Source organism: Hypanus sabinus, chromosome 6, assembly GCF_030144855.1.
Source record: "Hypanus sabinus isolate sHypSab1 chromosome 6, sHypSab1.hap1, whole genome shotgun sequence".
Taxonomy (NCBI): domain Eukaryota; kingdom Metazoa; phylum Chordata; class Chondrichthyes; order Myliobatiformes; family Dasyatidae; genus Hypanus; species Hypanus sabinus.
In genome coordinates, this window is record NC_082711.1 from 173,632,899 (window position 1) to 173,649,314 (window position 16,416).

At 44.2% G+C, this 16,416-nt stretch overlaps 1 protein-coding gene across 2 annotated transcripts in view; it reads left to right on the forward strand.

Moving 5' to 3' along the window:
- dph1 (diphthamide biosynthesis 1) overlaps positions 1-16,416 on the forward strand; it is an 808,652-nt gene that overhangs the window by 555,408 nt on the left and 236,828 nt on the right. For both annotated transcript variants that reach the window (XM_059973587.1, XM_059973586.1), the window contains one exon: positions 10,154-10,222. In XM_059973587.1, the coding sequence (XP_059829570.1) occupies positions 10,154-10,222 (69 nt within the window). The remainder of the gene's footprint in view (positions 1-10,153; positions 10,223-16,416) is intronic.

Consider the following 16,416-nt stretch of genomic DNA (forward strand, 5'->3'; position numbering starts at 1 on the left):
AACTGTGATAAGACTGCAGAACGGATCCTGACCCGGATCTGGGCCGTACCTTCCAAGTATCTGGACCTGACTTGCACTACCTTACTTTCCCCTTTCTATTTTCTAATTATGATTTATAATTTACATTTTTATTATATTTACTTCGATTTGTACTTCAGGGAGCACGAAGCACAGAAACAAATATCACTGTGATGATTGTACGCTCTAGTATCAATTGTTTGGTGACAGTAAAGTAAGGTAATGAATCCCCTGTCACCACAGCTCGCCTCTTCTTCCCCTTCCAGTCTGGGTCACATAGAAAGAATCAGTGTCATGTACATGTGACTGTTCCTTACAGATCGCTAGTGATCACTTTATTCAGCATCTCCTGTGGTCACTGAGTGTATATTTGTGGTTTTCTGCTGCTGTAGCCCATCCACTTCAAGTTTCAATGTGTTGTGTATTCAGAGATGCTCTTCTGCACACCACTGTTGTAACACGTGGTTATTTTAGATACCCGTCAGCTTGAAGCCGTCTGGCCATTCTCCTCTGACCTCTCTCATTAACGAGATACCTTCGCCCACAGATCTGCCGCTCACGAGTTCTCTTTGTTTTTCACCCCACTCTCCGTAAACTCTAGAGGCTGTTATGTGTGAAAATCCCTGGAGATCAGCAGTTTGTGAGACACTCAAACCACCATGTCTGGCACCAACAATCATTCCACGGACAGAGTCACTTAAATCTCATTTCTTCTCCATTCTGATGTTTGATCTGAACCTCTTAACAATGTCTGCATGCTTTTATGCATTGAGTTACTGCCACGTGATTGGCTGATTAGATGTTTGCATTAATGAGTTGGTGTGCGGGTGTACCTAATAAAGTGGCCACTGAGGGTTTTTTTTTGCCTGTATTTAGGTTAACTGCTTCACCTTTTTCTTGCTTGTTCCCTTGCAAAGCTGTCCACTGTGCTTGAAAATGAAAAGTCATAAAACATTAATAAAAACTGTGCCTTATAAATAAGGTGCAGGCTGTGACTTTTATGGTCAAGTGCCCATATCTATGATTTTTTGATTCCTCCTGATGGGCATTAAAACTTGCATCAGGCCTGAGAGGCTGCATAGCTGAGTGAGGCTAACACACTGCACAGAGAGCTGAGTGAATGTATAAAGGGAAGGACAGAGGTGATTACCTTCCAAGATTGCCCCAGAGATTCCAGGGAGCAGTTATTGATGTCCAGGATTTCTGCAGAAAAGACAATGGGCACATTTTGCCCATTAACAATGGGCACATTGAGCTGCCACAAGAAGGCAGCACCCATCATCGAGGACCCGCCACCATCCAGAACATACTCTCTTCTCACTGCTGCCATTGGAAAGGAGGTACAGGAGCCCTAGGTCCCACACCGCCAAGTTCAGGGGCAGTTGTAACCCTTCAACCATCAGGCTCCTGAGCCGGTGTGAATGACTCAGCTCATCTCAACATTGAACTCCTTCCGCGACCTACAGATTCACTTTCAAAAACTTTTCACAATTCATGTTCTCAGTATTATTTATTCATCTTTTAAATTTTTGCAATTTGTCTTCTTTTCACCATCGGTTGTTAGTCAGTCTTTGTTTATATATAGTTTTTCATAAATTCTATTGGATTTCTTTGTTTGTAAATTAATTTTGGTGTGGTAGTGTATGGTGACAGACACGTACTGGGATGATAAATTTACTTTGACTTTGGCATGGGCTTTACCATTAAATACATCCAATCCCCAAGGGAAGAGTGAGAATCTTTACACAGCACCAACAAAAACCCCAAACCATCAGTCCTAAATGGCAGACGAGCAGGTTGGTGGGAAGAAACATAGAATCCAGAGAAGATCTTCAGCTATTTGAGATTTATATTTTATTATTATTTAGTTTTAATTAGAGTATCAGTGTGGTAACAGGCCCTTCCAGCCCAATTACACCCATGTAAGCAATTAGCCTACTGACCTGTAAGTCTTTGGGACGTGGGAGGAAACAGGAGCACTTGGAGGATCAGAGAAAGTCCACACAGTCATGGGGAGACCAAACAGACTCCCTTCAGGCAGCAGTGGGAATTGAACCTGGGTCGTGGTGCTTTCATAGTGTAAAGTTCACTGCTGCACTACCGTGCCGCCCTAAGGTTGTTCCATTTATTTAAATCAGAGCTGATATTTTAAATCTTGTTGTTTGCTTGGTTCTATTTCCAATCCTAAAAATATATTGAGGCCCAAAAGCTTGCTTCAAAATTTGAAAAAGATTTTATAAGAAATCAGATTCAGATTCAGTTTATTGTCATTTTAGAAGCCACAAATGCAATGCAGTTAAAAAATGAGACAACGTTCTCCGGAATGATATCACAAAAAAAGCACACGACAAAACAGACCACACAAGAAAAACCACATAACATTTGGTAATCCCCAATCCAGAGTCCGGAGAGGCTGCTGCGTATCGATATTGCACTACCATCTTAGCACATTCCCCAGAAAGGAGCTCCAAACCCATCAGACAAAACAAGACTACCCAGACACACCAAGTCAAGAAACCAGCACTACCACCCAACAAACCAAAAACCTACACGAAACCACATAGTTATAGTTAACATTTAGTTGCAACAGTGCAACAATACCATAATTGATAAAAGACTGACAAAAATCACATAATTATAACATTTAGTTACAACAGTGCAGACAATAGCATAATTGATAAAAGACTGACTGAGAAAAACCACATAATTTAACATGTAGTTCTAACAGTGCAAAGCACTACCGTAATCTGATAAAGAGCAGACCATGGCACGGTAAAAAAAAAGAGATATTTTGCCAGACACTGCCCAGAAGAAGGCAATGGCAATGAATATGAGAAAAAGGAGAAAAGAAATGAGATATTTCCTGAGCATCTGTACCTGCCTGACATGTGTACACGTTTCCTGCCTGTACCTTCTGACTTGTGACTGTTGAGCTTTCTATTGGGTTAGTAAGCTCAGACAATATGACAATTGGTGGCGTTGTGGGTAAAGCAGAAGGTTGTCAAAGGATACAGCAGGATACAATTGGCTGCAGATATGGGTGAAGAAATGGCAGGTAAAATTTAATCTGGGCAAATGTTACACTCTGGGAAATCAAATGTAAAAGATCTGAATCAGGTTTAATATCACTGACATATGGCATGACATTTGTTGTTATGCAGCAGCGGTACATTGTGATACATAATAATAAAAACTGTAAATTACAGTAAGAAAAAATACATATGTTGAAAAAGGTTAAATTAAAAAAGTAGTTCAAAAAGAGGAGAAAAAAATATGAGGTGGTGTCCATGGGTTCAATGTCCATTCAGAAATCTGATGGTAGAGGGGAAGAAGCTATTTCCGAATCATTGGGAGTGTGTCTTCAGTCTCCTGTATGTCCTTCCTGGTGGTAGCAATAAGAAAAGGGCATGTCCTCGGTGATGGGGATCCTTAATGATGGATTCTGTCTTTTTGAGGCACCGCTCCTTGAGATGTCCTGGATAACGGGGAGGCTAGTGCCTGTGATGGAGCTAAATTCACAACTTTCTGCAGCTTATTTCAATCCTGTGCAGTGCCCACCACCCCCATACCAGACGGTGATGCAGCCAGTTAGAGTGCTCTCTATGGTACCTCTAACTTGTGAGTGTCTTTGGTGACATACCAAATCTTCTCCAACTCTTAATGAAATATAGCCACCGTTCAGCCTTCTTTGTAATGGCTTTGATACGTTGGGCCCAAGATTGATGTTGACACCCAGGAACTTGAAATTGCTCGCCCTTTCCACTTCTGATCCCTCGATGGGGCCAGGTGTGTGTTCCCTCGTCTTCCCCTTTATGAAGTCCACTATCAATTCTTTGGTCTTTCTGATGTTGAGTGCAAAGTTGTTGCTGCAACACCAGAGACAGTACACTGTTATTGGTAAGACCCTTAGCAGTGTCAATGAGCCAAGGAGCTTTGGTGCCAACTCCAAAGTTCTCGGAAAGTGGCTACACAAGTTGATACGATGGCGTATGGCATTGTTTGCCTTTATTAGATGGAGCACTGAGTTCCAGAGTCAAGATGTTATGTTGCAGTTTGATAAAACTCTGGTTAGTGGCAAGGTGGAGATACGTATCTACCAAATGAGGTGTAAAGTGTTCCTACCCTCCGCCAGCCTGCAGTTCAAGGTGTCGTGCATGTTTAGCACCTCCTCCCCCACCTCCCAATCAGTGTCACGTGAAGCATGGCTGGTCGTATGAGCTGGTGCAGATCACAAGTCCTGGTTATGCCACCACTGATGCCAGGCAGACAATCTCTGAAGAGCATTGATAATGGCTGGGGTCAGCCATCTTGTAAAGACACCGCCCAGAAGAAGGCAATGGCAAACCATTTCTGTAGAAAAATTTGCCAAGAACAATATGGTCATGGGACCATGATCACTTATGAAGATGGTGAGTTAGGCCATATCTGGAGTATTGCATTGTACTTAGCGCTGGTCACCCTATTATAGGAAAATGTGGAGGCTTTGGAGAGGGTGCAGAAGAGCTTTACCAGAGTGCTGCCCGGTGCAGAGGTCATGTGCTATAGGGAGAGCTGGGCAAACTCGGTTTGTTTTTTCCACAGCAATGGAGGCTGAGGGGAGATCTGAAAGAAGTTTATAAGATTGTGAGAGGCACAGATAGACAGTCAGTGTCTTTTCCCCTGTGTCTAATACCAGAGAGTATACACCTCTGGTCAGAGGGGTAAATACGAAGGAGAAATGCGAGGTGACTATTTTACACAGAGTGGTGGGCGCCTGGCTCTGCCAAGGGAGGTGGTGGAGGCAAACACCACAGAGGCTTTTAAGCAGCTTAGATGGGCTTATGACTGTGCATAGAATGGAGGAATGCAGGCAGAAGACATTAGTTAGGTGTTTGGACAGAGTCTCCAGATTCAGAGGAATAGATTTAAGATACAGGTGAAGAGAAAATGCTTTTCTCAGAGAGTAGTGATTCTGTGGAATTCTCTATTAATTAATAACGTTTTTAAAACATCTCACTGCACATCTGAAAGCACCTCGGTCAGCTATCAGTTCTGCACCAGATTGCTGGTTTATTTTCTGTCCTCATATTCCTCTGGCTCAAACCCAACACCTTCCGACTCCTGAGCCAAGAGTGAGCCGGTATCTTGCCAAGCCCCTCTTCGGTATCGTCCCTGCTGGAGAGTGCTCTGTCCTGGGCCAGTCTTTCAAGTTGTCCCAGGTGTAGCCCTCCTTCAAAGATCCCTACTCTCTCAGGGATGAGATCTTCAGAGCTTCTGTTTAAGACACTACTAAACAGGTATATGGAGGAATTTAAGGTGGGGAGGGGGTTATATGGGAGGCAGGGTTTGAGGGTTGGCATGACATCGTGGGCCGAAGAGCCTGTAATGTGCTGTACTATTCTATGTTCTATGTTTCTGTAGCACTGGGTTTTTATGGGTATTAGCCCCATGTCCAGCCGGGTTTGGGACCATCCATGGTGAAGTATTTCCTCCTCGACATCCTCATTAAACAGGGCTAATAGAATGTGTGCCTGTGGCAAATGGCAGATCTGACGCCTCTGTTAGTCACGGTCGACCATGGATATTGCGTCCTGGCTGTCTAGACACACAAACACCTGGGCAGTACGATATGGAGAGCAAGCTGTTGCCATGTCACAAGCTCCCTCTCTCCACAGTCCTGATGAACCCAGAGGAACAGCAGAGGCCGATACAGTTTGGTACCAGCAGCGTCACAGGAGTTGAACTCAATGCCTTGGGGACTCCAGCTCCAGACTTTTCCCTCGGGGTTTACTCCCAAAGCCTTCCCCATGACTGGGTGAAGTCACAAGGCAGCAGAGGTTTGAGATCAGAGTTTTCCTTCTCCTGGGTGAGCTGCCAACCACAGATGATGAGCCCCATCTGCCCAAAGCAACTAGTTTTAAGGTGCCTGTAACTCGCCTTGGTCCCTTTGGACTTGGTTGTCAGAGGCTATTTGAGTCAGATGCCATTGGGAGCATTCAGTAGGTAGTGGGAGCTTGTCCCCACTACCTCCGCCAGCTCTAACAACCTTAAGGAACCTAGCTCCCCTTCGGGGAATTGAACCCCAGTCTCCCGTGTGACAGGCAGGGATAAAATGGCAGATACAATTCTCCTAATTAGATGAATAGTAAAGATGAAAGGTGCTCAGATTGGACAGACTGTCAATAGAACAACAAAAAAAAGGGAAAGCTTATCCTTATATTGATCAATTTCTATTGATCACACAATGTCACTGGTGTATTTAGTAAATTGATCACTAGCAGCCAGAGGTGCACTTAATAAATATTATAATCACATACATCATTGTTACAAGTGAAGAGGTCCAGACCACCACATCATTAGCGTGCCAGCTGTTTATGTAGTTTGCCTGAGACTGGGTGATAACAAGCTGCCTGCTCGCAGACTGCATGGAACCTTCCTGTGTTGAGTGATAACTGGTGAGCAATGAGGTCTAATCCAAACTGTAAAGACCAATCTAACCTCCCAGAGGGACCGCAGGCAATGTTTTTACTGGAACACAAGCATTCTGAAATGACAATCCTGCGAATTGGATTTCTCTTCTTGCTGGTTTTCTCCCCTCTGTCTCTGCCTGTGTTTCTTGCTGGGATACATACAAGCGAGACTTTAGGAGTGCCCCCACCCCCCCCCCGCACAACTTCCCATTTTATTTATTTAGAGATTCAGCACGTTACAGGTCCGTCCGGCGCAGGAGCTCGTGCCACCCGTTTAACATACTAACCTGTACATCTTCGGAAAGCGGGAGGAAATTAGAGCATCTGGAAGAGACCCACGCAGTCATGGGGAGAACGTACAAACTTCTTAAAGACAGTGGTGGAATTGAACTCAGGGTGCTGGCGCTGTAGTAGAGTTACACTAATCACTGTGCTACTGTGCCACCAACAGTACCTCAGCAAGCTTCGAGAGGCCATTCTCCAAGGCTGTGCCTAAATGTTGAGCTAAATGAAGGGATAGAAGGAGGAGATATACCAGGGCAGTGAGCAGTTGCAGACCAGATAACAAACCCAAAGATGAGTCATTCATCTGCCGGCATTTTAGTGTAGCGTAGCACTTTGCAGCGCCATTGACCCAGTTTTAATTCCGGCTGCTGTCTGGACGCTTGCCCTGCGACCATGTGGGTTTCCTCTGCTGATCCAGTATCCTCCCACAGTCCAAAGAGATTAAAGATAATGATCAGCTTTACTCGTCACAGGTGCACCGTGACATATCAAATCAAACCAGCAAGACCATGGGTGTTGCCAAGCTTTCCATGCTCACACAGCACGCCCACAACTCACTAACCCTAACCCGAACCCGTACGTCTTTGGAACGTGGGAGGAAACCGGAGCCCCCAGGGGAAATGCACATGGTCTCAAGGAGCACGTACAAACTCTTTGCAGACAGCAGCTGGCACTATAATAGCGTTAAGCTGACCACCATGCTAGTGCTGTATGGGTTCGGGTCAGTGAGCTGTGGGCACACTACGTTGATGCCAGAAACATGGCAGCTCTTGCAGGCTGCCCCCAGCATAATTGGCAGATTGTAGTGTTTGTTAGAGTCATAGAACGCTGCAGCACAGAAACAGGCCCTTCGGCCCATTTGGTCTGTGCCGAACCATTTATCTGCCTAGTCCTATCAACCTGCACCCAGACAACAGCCCTCCCCACCCCTCCCATCCACGTATTTATCCAAATTTCTCTTAAATGTTGAAATTTAATCTGTACCTACCACTTGAGTTGGCAGCTCGTTCCACACTCTCACCACCTTCTGAGTGAAGAAGTTTCCTCTCATGTTCCTCATAAACATATCACCTTTCACCTTTAACCCATGACCCCTAGTCGTAGTTTCACCCAACCTCAGTGGAAAAAGGCTGCTTGCATTTACCCATCACAATTTTGTATATCTCTGTCAAATCTCCTCTCAATAATCTACATTCTAGGGAATAAAGTCCCAACCTTTATAAAGGTTCAAGCTCTCTCTATAAGTCAAATCCTCAAACCCTGGTAACCTCCTTCTCTGGACTCTTTCAATCTTAACTTACATCTTTCTGTAGATAGTTGACACTCTAAATTAGGCCTCACCAATATCATAAACAGTTTCAACATAGCTCCTGTACTCAGTACATTGATTTATGAAGGCCAATACACCAAATGCTTTCTTTACAACCGTATCTACTTGTGACGCCTACTTCAAGTCTGGAGCTTCAATCCAGCATGTTAGGCACTTAGCGACTCTACCATATCCAATACTCTCAGTGTTGTTTTACACAGGCTGGTGCCTTGGTGCTGGGGTAGTGATGGAAGCAGGTATGATAGTGGCATTGCAGATATGCAGGCAATGGAGAGATGGGACATGTGCAGGTAGAAGGATTAGTTTAATTTGACACAGGCTTTGCAGCCCAAAGGGCCTATTGTTCTGCTGCACTATTCTATGTCCCGAGTCAAGACTTTTTTTGTGATCCTGCAGAAAGTCCAAACAGGCCGAAGAAACTGGAATAAAAAGAGGAAATTCTATAAATGATAAGGGTGAGGCAGCGTTGACAGGGAAAGGAACAGTTTTACAAACGTGAGAAAATCGGCAAATACTGGAAATCTAAAGCAACACACACAAAATGCTGCAGGAACTTAGTAGGCCAAGCAGCATCAATGGAAAAGGGTCAATAGTTGATGTTTCAGGCCGAGGCCCTTCATCAAGGGCCACAACTTGAAGGGAAGGTTTAAACTTCCTCAGGGTAGGCATCCCTCGAAGAGACTTGGCAGCAGTAGTAGTATGACAAACACGAGAAAATGTGCAGACGCTGGAACAGTTTTAGGTTGTTGACTTTCCACCAGAACCTGTCAGGGCCTTTGTTCTGAAACGTAAGTGGCTGCTCTCCCTGCTTGCCGACGTGATTACCATTACCGAGTTCTGTAATGGCACAAGGCGGGGAATCCCTGTAATGAGCTCTGTAGTGATAAAGCCAGAGAGTTCAAGACAAGGAACTGTGTAATAAGCCCATGAACTGCATCAGGGAAGTTGGTAACGATGCAAGACAAAGGAGTCATGGGGCAAAGCTCGGAGCTGCTCCGCAATTCCTTTACGTTGAAGAGCCGACAGCCTCCGGGAACGTAGCAGAGTTGTTCAGAATGAATGGTGAACTGTACTGAAGGCTGTCATATGAAGGCAACTGATAGTGGCCACTTTGGACCTGACTAGTGAACATTTGCCAACAATGTGGCATTATATTGGCCTGATGCCAAACAGAGCCCCTGACCAACACGCCAAATTCTATCCGGCATCATTTTACTTCAAGGAAACTTTAACCATTCTCTTGTCAGAACCAAGCAAGGAATTCAGGAAAATTCAATTCTTCACTGTGAAAGTGTCACATGGAATCTCTAATTGTACAGTAAAATGAGACTGTTGAGTTCTGTAGAATTACTTGTGTATCACACAGTGCAGAGCCTTATAAGCAGCTCAAAGAAAATGTAATAGTGTGGATCAGATTATGTCAATGATACACCGTCTGCAAGGGAAATGAATTGTGAGTGCTTCTCTGTTCCTCGCTCCATCCACTCCCCAAGTCCAGGTCTCCACCCCGGTTCCCCCCAGTTGTCCATTCACCCTTAACTTATGACTCCTAGTTCTAATCTCAGACAACCTCAGTGTAAAATGCCTGTTTGCATTTACCCTATCGATACCCCTCATAATTCTGTATTCCTCTATCATATCTCCACTCGTCCTCCGGAGAATAAAATCCTAACCTGTTCAACTTTTCCCTATAACTCGAGCGAGTTCCGGCAACATCATTGTAAATTTTCTCTAGCTGGAGATTAAGCTAAGGTCCTCCTTGGTCCAGCTCATTGTTCCACTGAGATGAGGGTTGCTGCTGATTTATCGCCCATTTTAAATACTGAGGAAGAGACAAACCAAGACAGGGAACATTATTTTATCTGTACCAGTGTGATGCTTCCACCACTGCCCCCTGCTGGCCTCACAGTGACACCTCTGCTCGGTGCCTGTGGGGCTGTTTGTGAGGCTGACCTGGTTTTCTCGACATACTTACCATGCAGTAGCGCAATGATTAATGCGAATGTCTGTGCGGCTGATCAGAGGCACACTTCAGTACTAATCCAGCATGTGCCTTGTCTTCTTCCTGCAGTTACCTAGGCGACGGGCGCTTTCACCTGGAATCCATCATGATAGCGAACCCTGGTACCCCGGCCTACAGGTGAGTGAGTGAAAGCACACCTGAGTCAACCACCTGACAGGTGGGGAGGGGAGAACTGGAAGGAGGAGGTGACAAAGTATTTTGTTTTCAAAAACACATTAATTCAGCTCAGGATTTCAATTAACCCTTCATAGGAGAGTCTAGATGCACTGTGTTGGAATTCATGGTCCGACTTGAAACTTTTCCCTTCTTCCTGGAGATTCCCTAGATGTTCTAATTGTGTTGGGTCCGATGTATTGTTCAGGTCTGCACTCCTTTGGATCAATAATAAGGAAAGGTCAGTCTTTCGAAGTTGATCCATGAAAATGTTCAAAGTGGAGGTTGACAGTTTCCTGATTGGTCAGGGTGTCGGAGGTTATGGGCAGAAGGCAGGAGATTGGGATTGAGAGGGAGAATAAATCAGCCGTGATCGAATGGTGGAGTGGACTCAACGGACTGCTCCTGTCTCTTATGATCTTTACCAAACATTTCACTCCTCAGCAAAAATGTCCCCAAGACTTGATAGACAGTGAATTAGTTTGTTTTTGTTTCGTCAGGGTGTGGGCCAGTATTTATTGTCCATCCTTAAATATCCTTGAAGGGGTAGAAGGGGACAGCTGCCTCACTGAATCACTGCAGTTATGTCACAAATTATAGGCCACTTTTGGTCAGGAATCACACACAGGCCAGGTAAGGGCCAAAGTCAAAGCAAATTAATATCGGAGTACATATATGTCTCCATATATTACCTTGAGATTCATTTTATTGTGGGCTTACACAGTAAATCCAAGAAACATTACAGAATCAATGGAAGACCGCACCCAACAGGACGGACTAAAATAGTTTGTGAACTGGTTGGGATGAACAACCTTCACGTTCTTTACATTTTGGGGTACAAACAGACACCCTTTTATTTGTCTCTATATGGAAAGAAGACTAATAGGTTTCCAGAAATCCCAAAGCCTGATAGTGTGCACCAAAGCAGAATGGCGATCTCCATAAGACGTAGCCCATATGACTTAGGAGCAGAATTAGGCCATTCAGCCCATCAAGTCTGCCCCGAAACCCAAGGTCCTATTTCTAACCATCATTGCAGTTGTTGGCTTGACAGAGGAGCTTGACAAATCAAGCACTGTGCACACGTAGGACCATTAGACAAAGGAGCAGAATTGAGTCTGTACCTCCATTCCTCCACACTAACACTGAAACCACCAATATGGCAGAGTTGCTTCCCCTTTTGCCAGGTTAATGAAGCTTTTATAAGTTATTAACCCCCCCCCCCCCCCCGTTAAATGAACAAAGCCAACAAGAGTTTGGATAAACTTGGGTTGTTTTCTCTGAGAGGAAAACTGATAGAGATTTATAAGATAATGAGAGCATCCTGACAAGTTGCATGTCCATCTGGTATGAGAGCAGCCAAGCATCAGACCAGAAGTCCCTACAAAGGACTGAGAGAATCATTAGGGTCTCCCTACCATCCATTGGGGACATTTGTCAGGAGCACTGCATACACAGGGGCCTTAGTATTATTAAGGATCCCTCCCATCCATCCATCCATCCATTTATGCACTTTTGTTTGTTATTTATGCGTGATTTCTCTGTAGATTTCATTCTTACTTTCACAAGTTAACGTGTGATATGCGTACTATTGTGCTTTACACCCTGGTCTGGAGAAACGTCTCATTTGATGGTATACTTCTTTTAGTTAAATAACAATAAATTTGACTTGAGATAGAAATAGAGGCAATATCTTTTCCCCAGGGTTGAAGTGTCAAATACCAGAGGGCATGGATTTAAGATGAGAGAGTTTAACTTCAAAGGAGATGTGAAGGGCAAATTTTTTACACAGAGTGTGGTGGGTGTCTAGAATGTACTGCTTGAGGTGGTGGTGGAGGCAGATACATTAGTGAGTTCTAAGAAGCGTTTACATAGGCAGATGAATGTGAGGAAGGCGGAGGGATATGGACATTGTGTAGACAGAAGGGATTAGTTTAGTTGGCCAATTGATTATTAATTTAATTGGTTGGGCACAACATTGTGGGCCGAAGGGCCTGTACAGTTCCATGTTCTGTGTAATTCCATCCGGGCTCGTGTACTATATGAAGGCACTGGTGATGTCGACAATGAAGTGGTACTGTACCTTTTCAATGGAAGTGAGTGGCATTTCCAGTTTTAGTCCTACCGTTCACACAGTTAGGGAGAACGCTGCACTGTTACATCGAGTTCCTTTCACTTCTGGGCTCTTTAAGGAAGATGAACTTTTTATAATTTAATTTTTTACTTTATCCACCTTTGTGCCTGTTTTACTCCTAAAGCACAGAAAACTCAGCAGCATCTCCACTTGCTGAGGAGAGTGAAGTTCTTCCCCCCCCCCGCTCCCCTGACACAACCAATTCTTACAGGAGCTCATTGCAAGGGTTCCCAGCCTGGGGTCTACGGTTAATGCTCAGGGTCCATGGCATAAAAAATGGTTGGGAGCCCCGATGGAGAACATCATCGCCATCTGGTACGTGAATTACAAAGGATCCAACTGCAAGTCCCTCCAAAGGATTGCGAGGACTGCGAGGGGGATCACCAGGATCTCTCTCCCATCCATCGGAGATACTTACCAGGAGCGCGGCCCTTAGCACCTCCCCAACAATCCTTTTGACCCCCTACAGTCAAGCAGAAAGTACCACAGCATTAGGACAAGAATCGTTAGGATGGGAAATATCTTCTTCCCACAGGCTGTGAGACTACTGAACTCCTTGCTCTCATCACATATGAAGCACCAGTAGAGTTATACTGTTTACTTTTTAACTTGTGTCATATATGCACCTTATTATTTGTGGCAGTCTTAATCTATATGTTATGAGTGTGAGTTATGTAGCTGTGTCAGGTGGAGCATTGTTTCATTTGGCCGTATACGTGCATACGGTTGAATGACAATGAACTGAACTTGAAGAGAGTAATTGACCTTGACGTGCTGCTTTACGGGAACTGGAAGTAGTTTATAATGAATGAGCTTCTTTGAAATGAAGGCAGGAAATGCTGGGAACATCCAACAGGCCTGGCGGCATCTAGGGAGGGAAAACAGGATTTAACATTTGATGAAACAGAAGGTTGAAGCATTAACTCTGGATTTTAACTTTGTGATTTCTATAAATGACTTCGATAGGGAAGTGGAAGGGTGGATTAGTAAGTTTGCGGATGACACGGGGGTTGGTGGAGCTCTGGATAGTGTGGAAGGTTGTCATAGGTTATAACAGGACACTGGTAGGATGCAGAGCTGGGCTGAGAAGTGGCAGATGGAGTTCAGTACAGATATGAGTGAGGGGATTCACTTTGGGAGGTTGAATTTGAAGACAGAAGACAGGGTTAATAGCAGGATTCTTAGTAGTGTGCAGCAACAGAAAAATCCAGGGGTCCACATCCATAGATCCTTCAGAGTTGCCACAAAAGTTGATAGGGTGGTTAAGAAGGATTTCATTAGTTGGGTGAATTGATCTCAAGAGCGACAAGGTTTGGTTGCTGCTCTATAAAACCCTGGTTAGACCACACTTGTAATATTATGTTTAGTCTGGTCACTTCATTATGGGAAGGATGTGGAAGCTTCAGAGAGGGTGCAGAGGAGATTTACCAGGATGCTGCCTGGATTAAGGAACATGCCACATGAAGATAAGTTGAGTGAGCTAAGGCTTTTCTCTCTGGAGCAAAGGAGGATGAGAGGCAGCTTGATAGAGGTGTACAAGATGATAGGCATAGATCAAGTGGACAGCCAGGGACATCTTCCCAGTGCGGAAATGGCTAATACCAGGGGTATAATTTTCAGGTGATTGGAGGAAAATACAGGAGGGATGTCAGAGGCAGCTTTTTTACACAGAGCAGCAGATGAGGCAGGCACATTAGAAGTATTTAAAAAACTCTTAGAGGGCACGTGGGTGACAGAAAAATAGAGGGCTATGTCAAAGGAAAGGTAGATCATAGAGTAGGTTAAAAGGTCAGCGCATTGAAACTTACGGTGAAATGTGTCATTTCTGTCAGTGACCAACACAGTCCAAGGATGTGCTGGGAGCAGCCTGCAAGTGTTGGCAATACTCCCAAATCACTCGCCATCCAAACCAACACCCCCAAATGTATTTTATTTTTATTCTGTTTAGAGTTGCAGCACGATAATAAGCCCTCTCAACCCAATGAATCCGCACCACCCAATTACACCCTTGTGACCTATTAACCCTTTGGACTGGAGCATCCAGACAAAACATACATAGCCACAGGGAGAATGTATAAACTCCTTACAGACACTGGCAGGAATTGAACCTGGCCGCCTGGTACTGCAGTAGCATTATGCTAACTTCTGTGCTATCCAATTATTGTGATTTCCGAAGACTCCCAAACATGTTGCATTCAAGAGACTTTAATTTTATTTGTCGTTTGACTGTACATATACACAAACAATGTTCCTCCGGACCATGGTGCACTAGGGACATTAGATACATTAGGGACATTTAAGAGAATCTTAGCTAGGAGATGGATGAAAGAAAAATGGATTGCTCTTTGGGTGGGAAGGGTTAGACTGATCTTAGAGTAGGTTAGAAGATTAGCATGACATCTTGGGATGAAGGGCCTGTACTGTGCTGTAATGTTCTATGCTTTATGCTGTAGGTGATGCGAGACTCAGCAGTTGTGATGTCATTAATTGTCAAAACAAAAATGATATTATATGGGTTGAAGCAAGAGGCAGATGACTGGAGGGTTGTGAGATGGAAAATTAGTGTGTGGTATAAAATTCAGAGGTATAAAATACAAAACCATTGTTCCAGCCATCACATCGAAAGAGAAAATTTACAGTTCTGTGCACATGCCTTAAACACATATATGTAGCTAGGGCAGCAAGGCCTTTGCACAGTACTGTATTGTCAGTGTGAAGTGGAGAGCAAGTTTGTAAATCCGGCAGGAGCAAAGGATGTTGGGGATGGTGAGGGTGGAGTGCCGTGGGAGGGGTGTGGGACAGGTGGCAGAGACGGAGAGCCAGGAACTGGGAGAATGGCACTGTTGTAGACTCACCCAGACAACTGGTTTACTACTCTTTTGAGGTCAATCCACAGATTCTCAATGATGTTTAGGTCAAGAGGACTGTGAGGACCATGGCAAAATCTTCAGCTTGCACCTCTTGAAGTAGTTCATTGTGGATTTTGAGGTGTATTTAGGATCATTAACCTGTTGAAGAAGCCATCCTCTTTTCATCTTCATCTTTTTTACAGACTGTGTGATATTTGCTTCCAGAATTTGCTAGTATTGAATTGAATTCATTCTTCCATCTACCAGTAAATGTTCCCCGTGCCACTGGCTGCAACACAAGTCCAAAGCACGATCGATCCACCCCCGTGCTTAACAGTTGGAGAGGGGTTCTTTTCATGAAATTCTGCACCCTTTTTTCTCCAAACATACCTTTGCTCATTGCGGCCAAAAAATTCTATTTTAATTTCATCAGTCCACAGGACCTGTTTCCAAAATGCATCATTGTTTAGATACTCCTTTGAACCTTCTGAATAGAACATTTTGGATAGACCTCAAAAGAGTAGTGCACGCAAGATGGCCCAAGAATCTCACAGAACTAGAAGCCTTTTGCAAGGAAGAATGGGTGAAAATCCCCCAAACAGGAATTGAAAGACTCTTAGCTGGCTACAGAAAGCATTTACAAGCTGTGATATCGCTCCACATCCTCTGCACAGTTTGCTTTTCCTTCGAATTTAGTGTTACCAGCAAATTTAAATACACTACACTTGGTTTCCTCTTCTATATTATTAAAGTATTTCATGAACAGGTGTGGACCCAGCACTGACCCCTGTGGCATTCTGCACACCACTGACTGCCAACCAGAGAAACATCCATTTATTCCAACTCAGTGCCTTAACCAATCCTCTATCCATACTAATACATTAACTCAAAGGAGAAGTCTTGCATACAGAACCATTGAAAGCCTTCTGAAAACCCAATGCGCTCATTATATCCTCAAAGAACGGCAGTAAGATGTTGTTCATCTCATTGAGTTCCTCTTCCACGTTGTTGCTCCAAATCCCAGCATGAGTTTTCCAACAATATTCTTCTTCTTTAACCAGAGGGTGGTGCATTTGTGGGGTTCATTTACCACAGTCGGCCATGGAGGCAAAGTCATTGGGTATCATTAAGGCAGAGTTTGATCGGTTCTTGATTAGTAAGGGTGTCAAAGATTA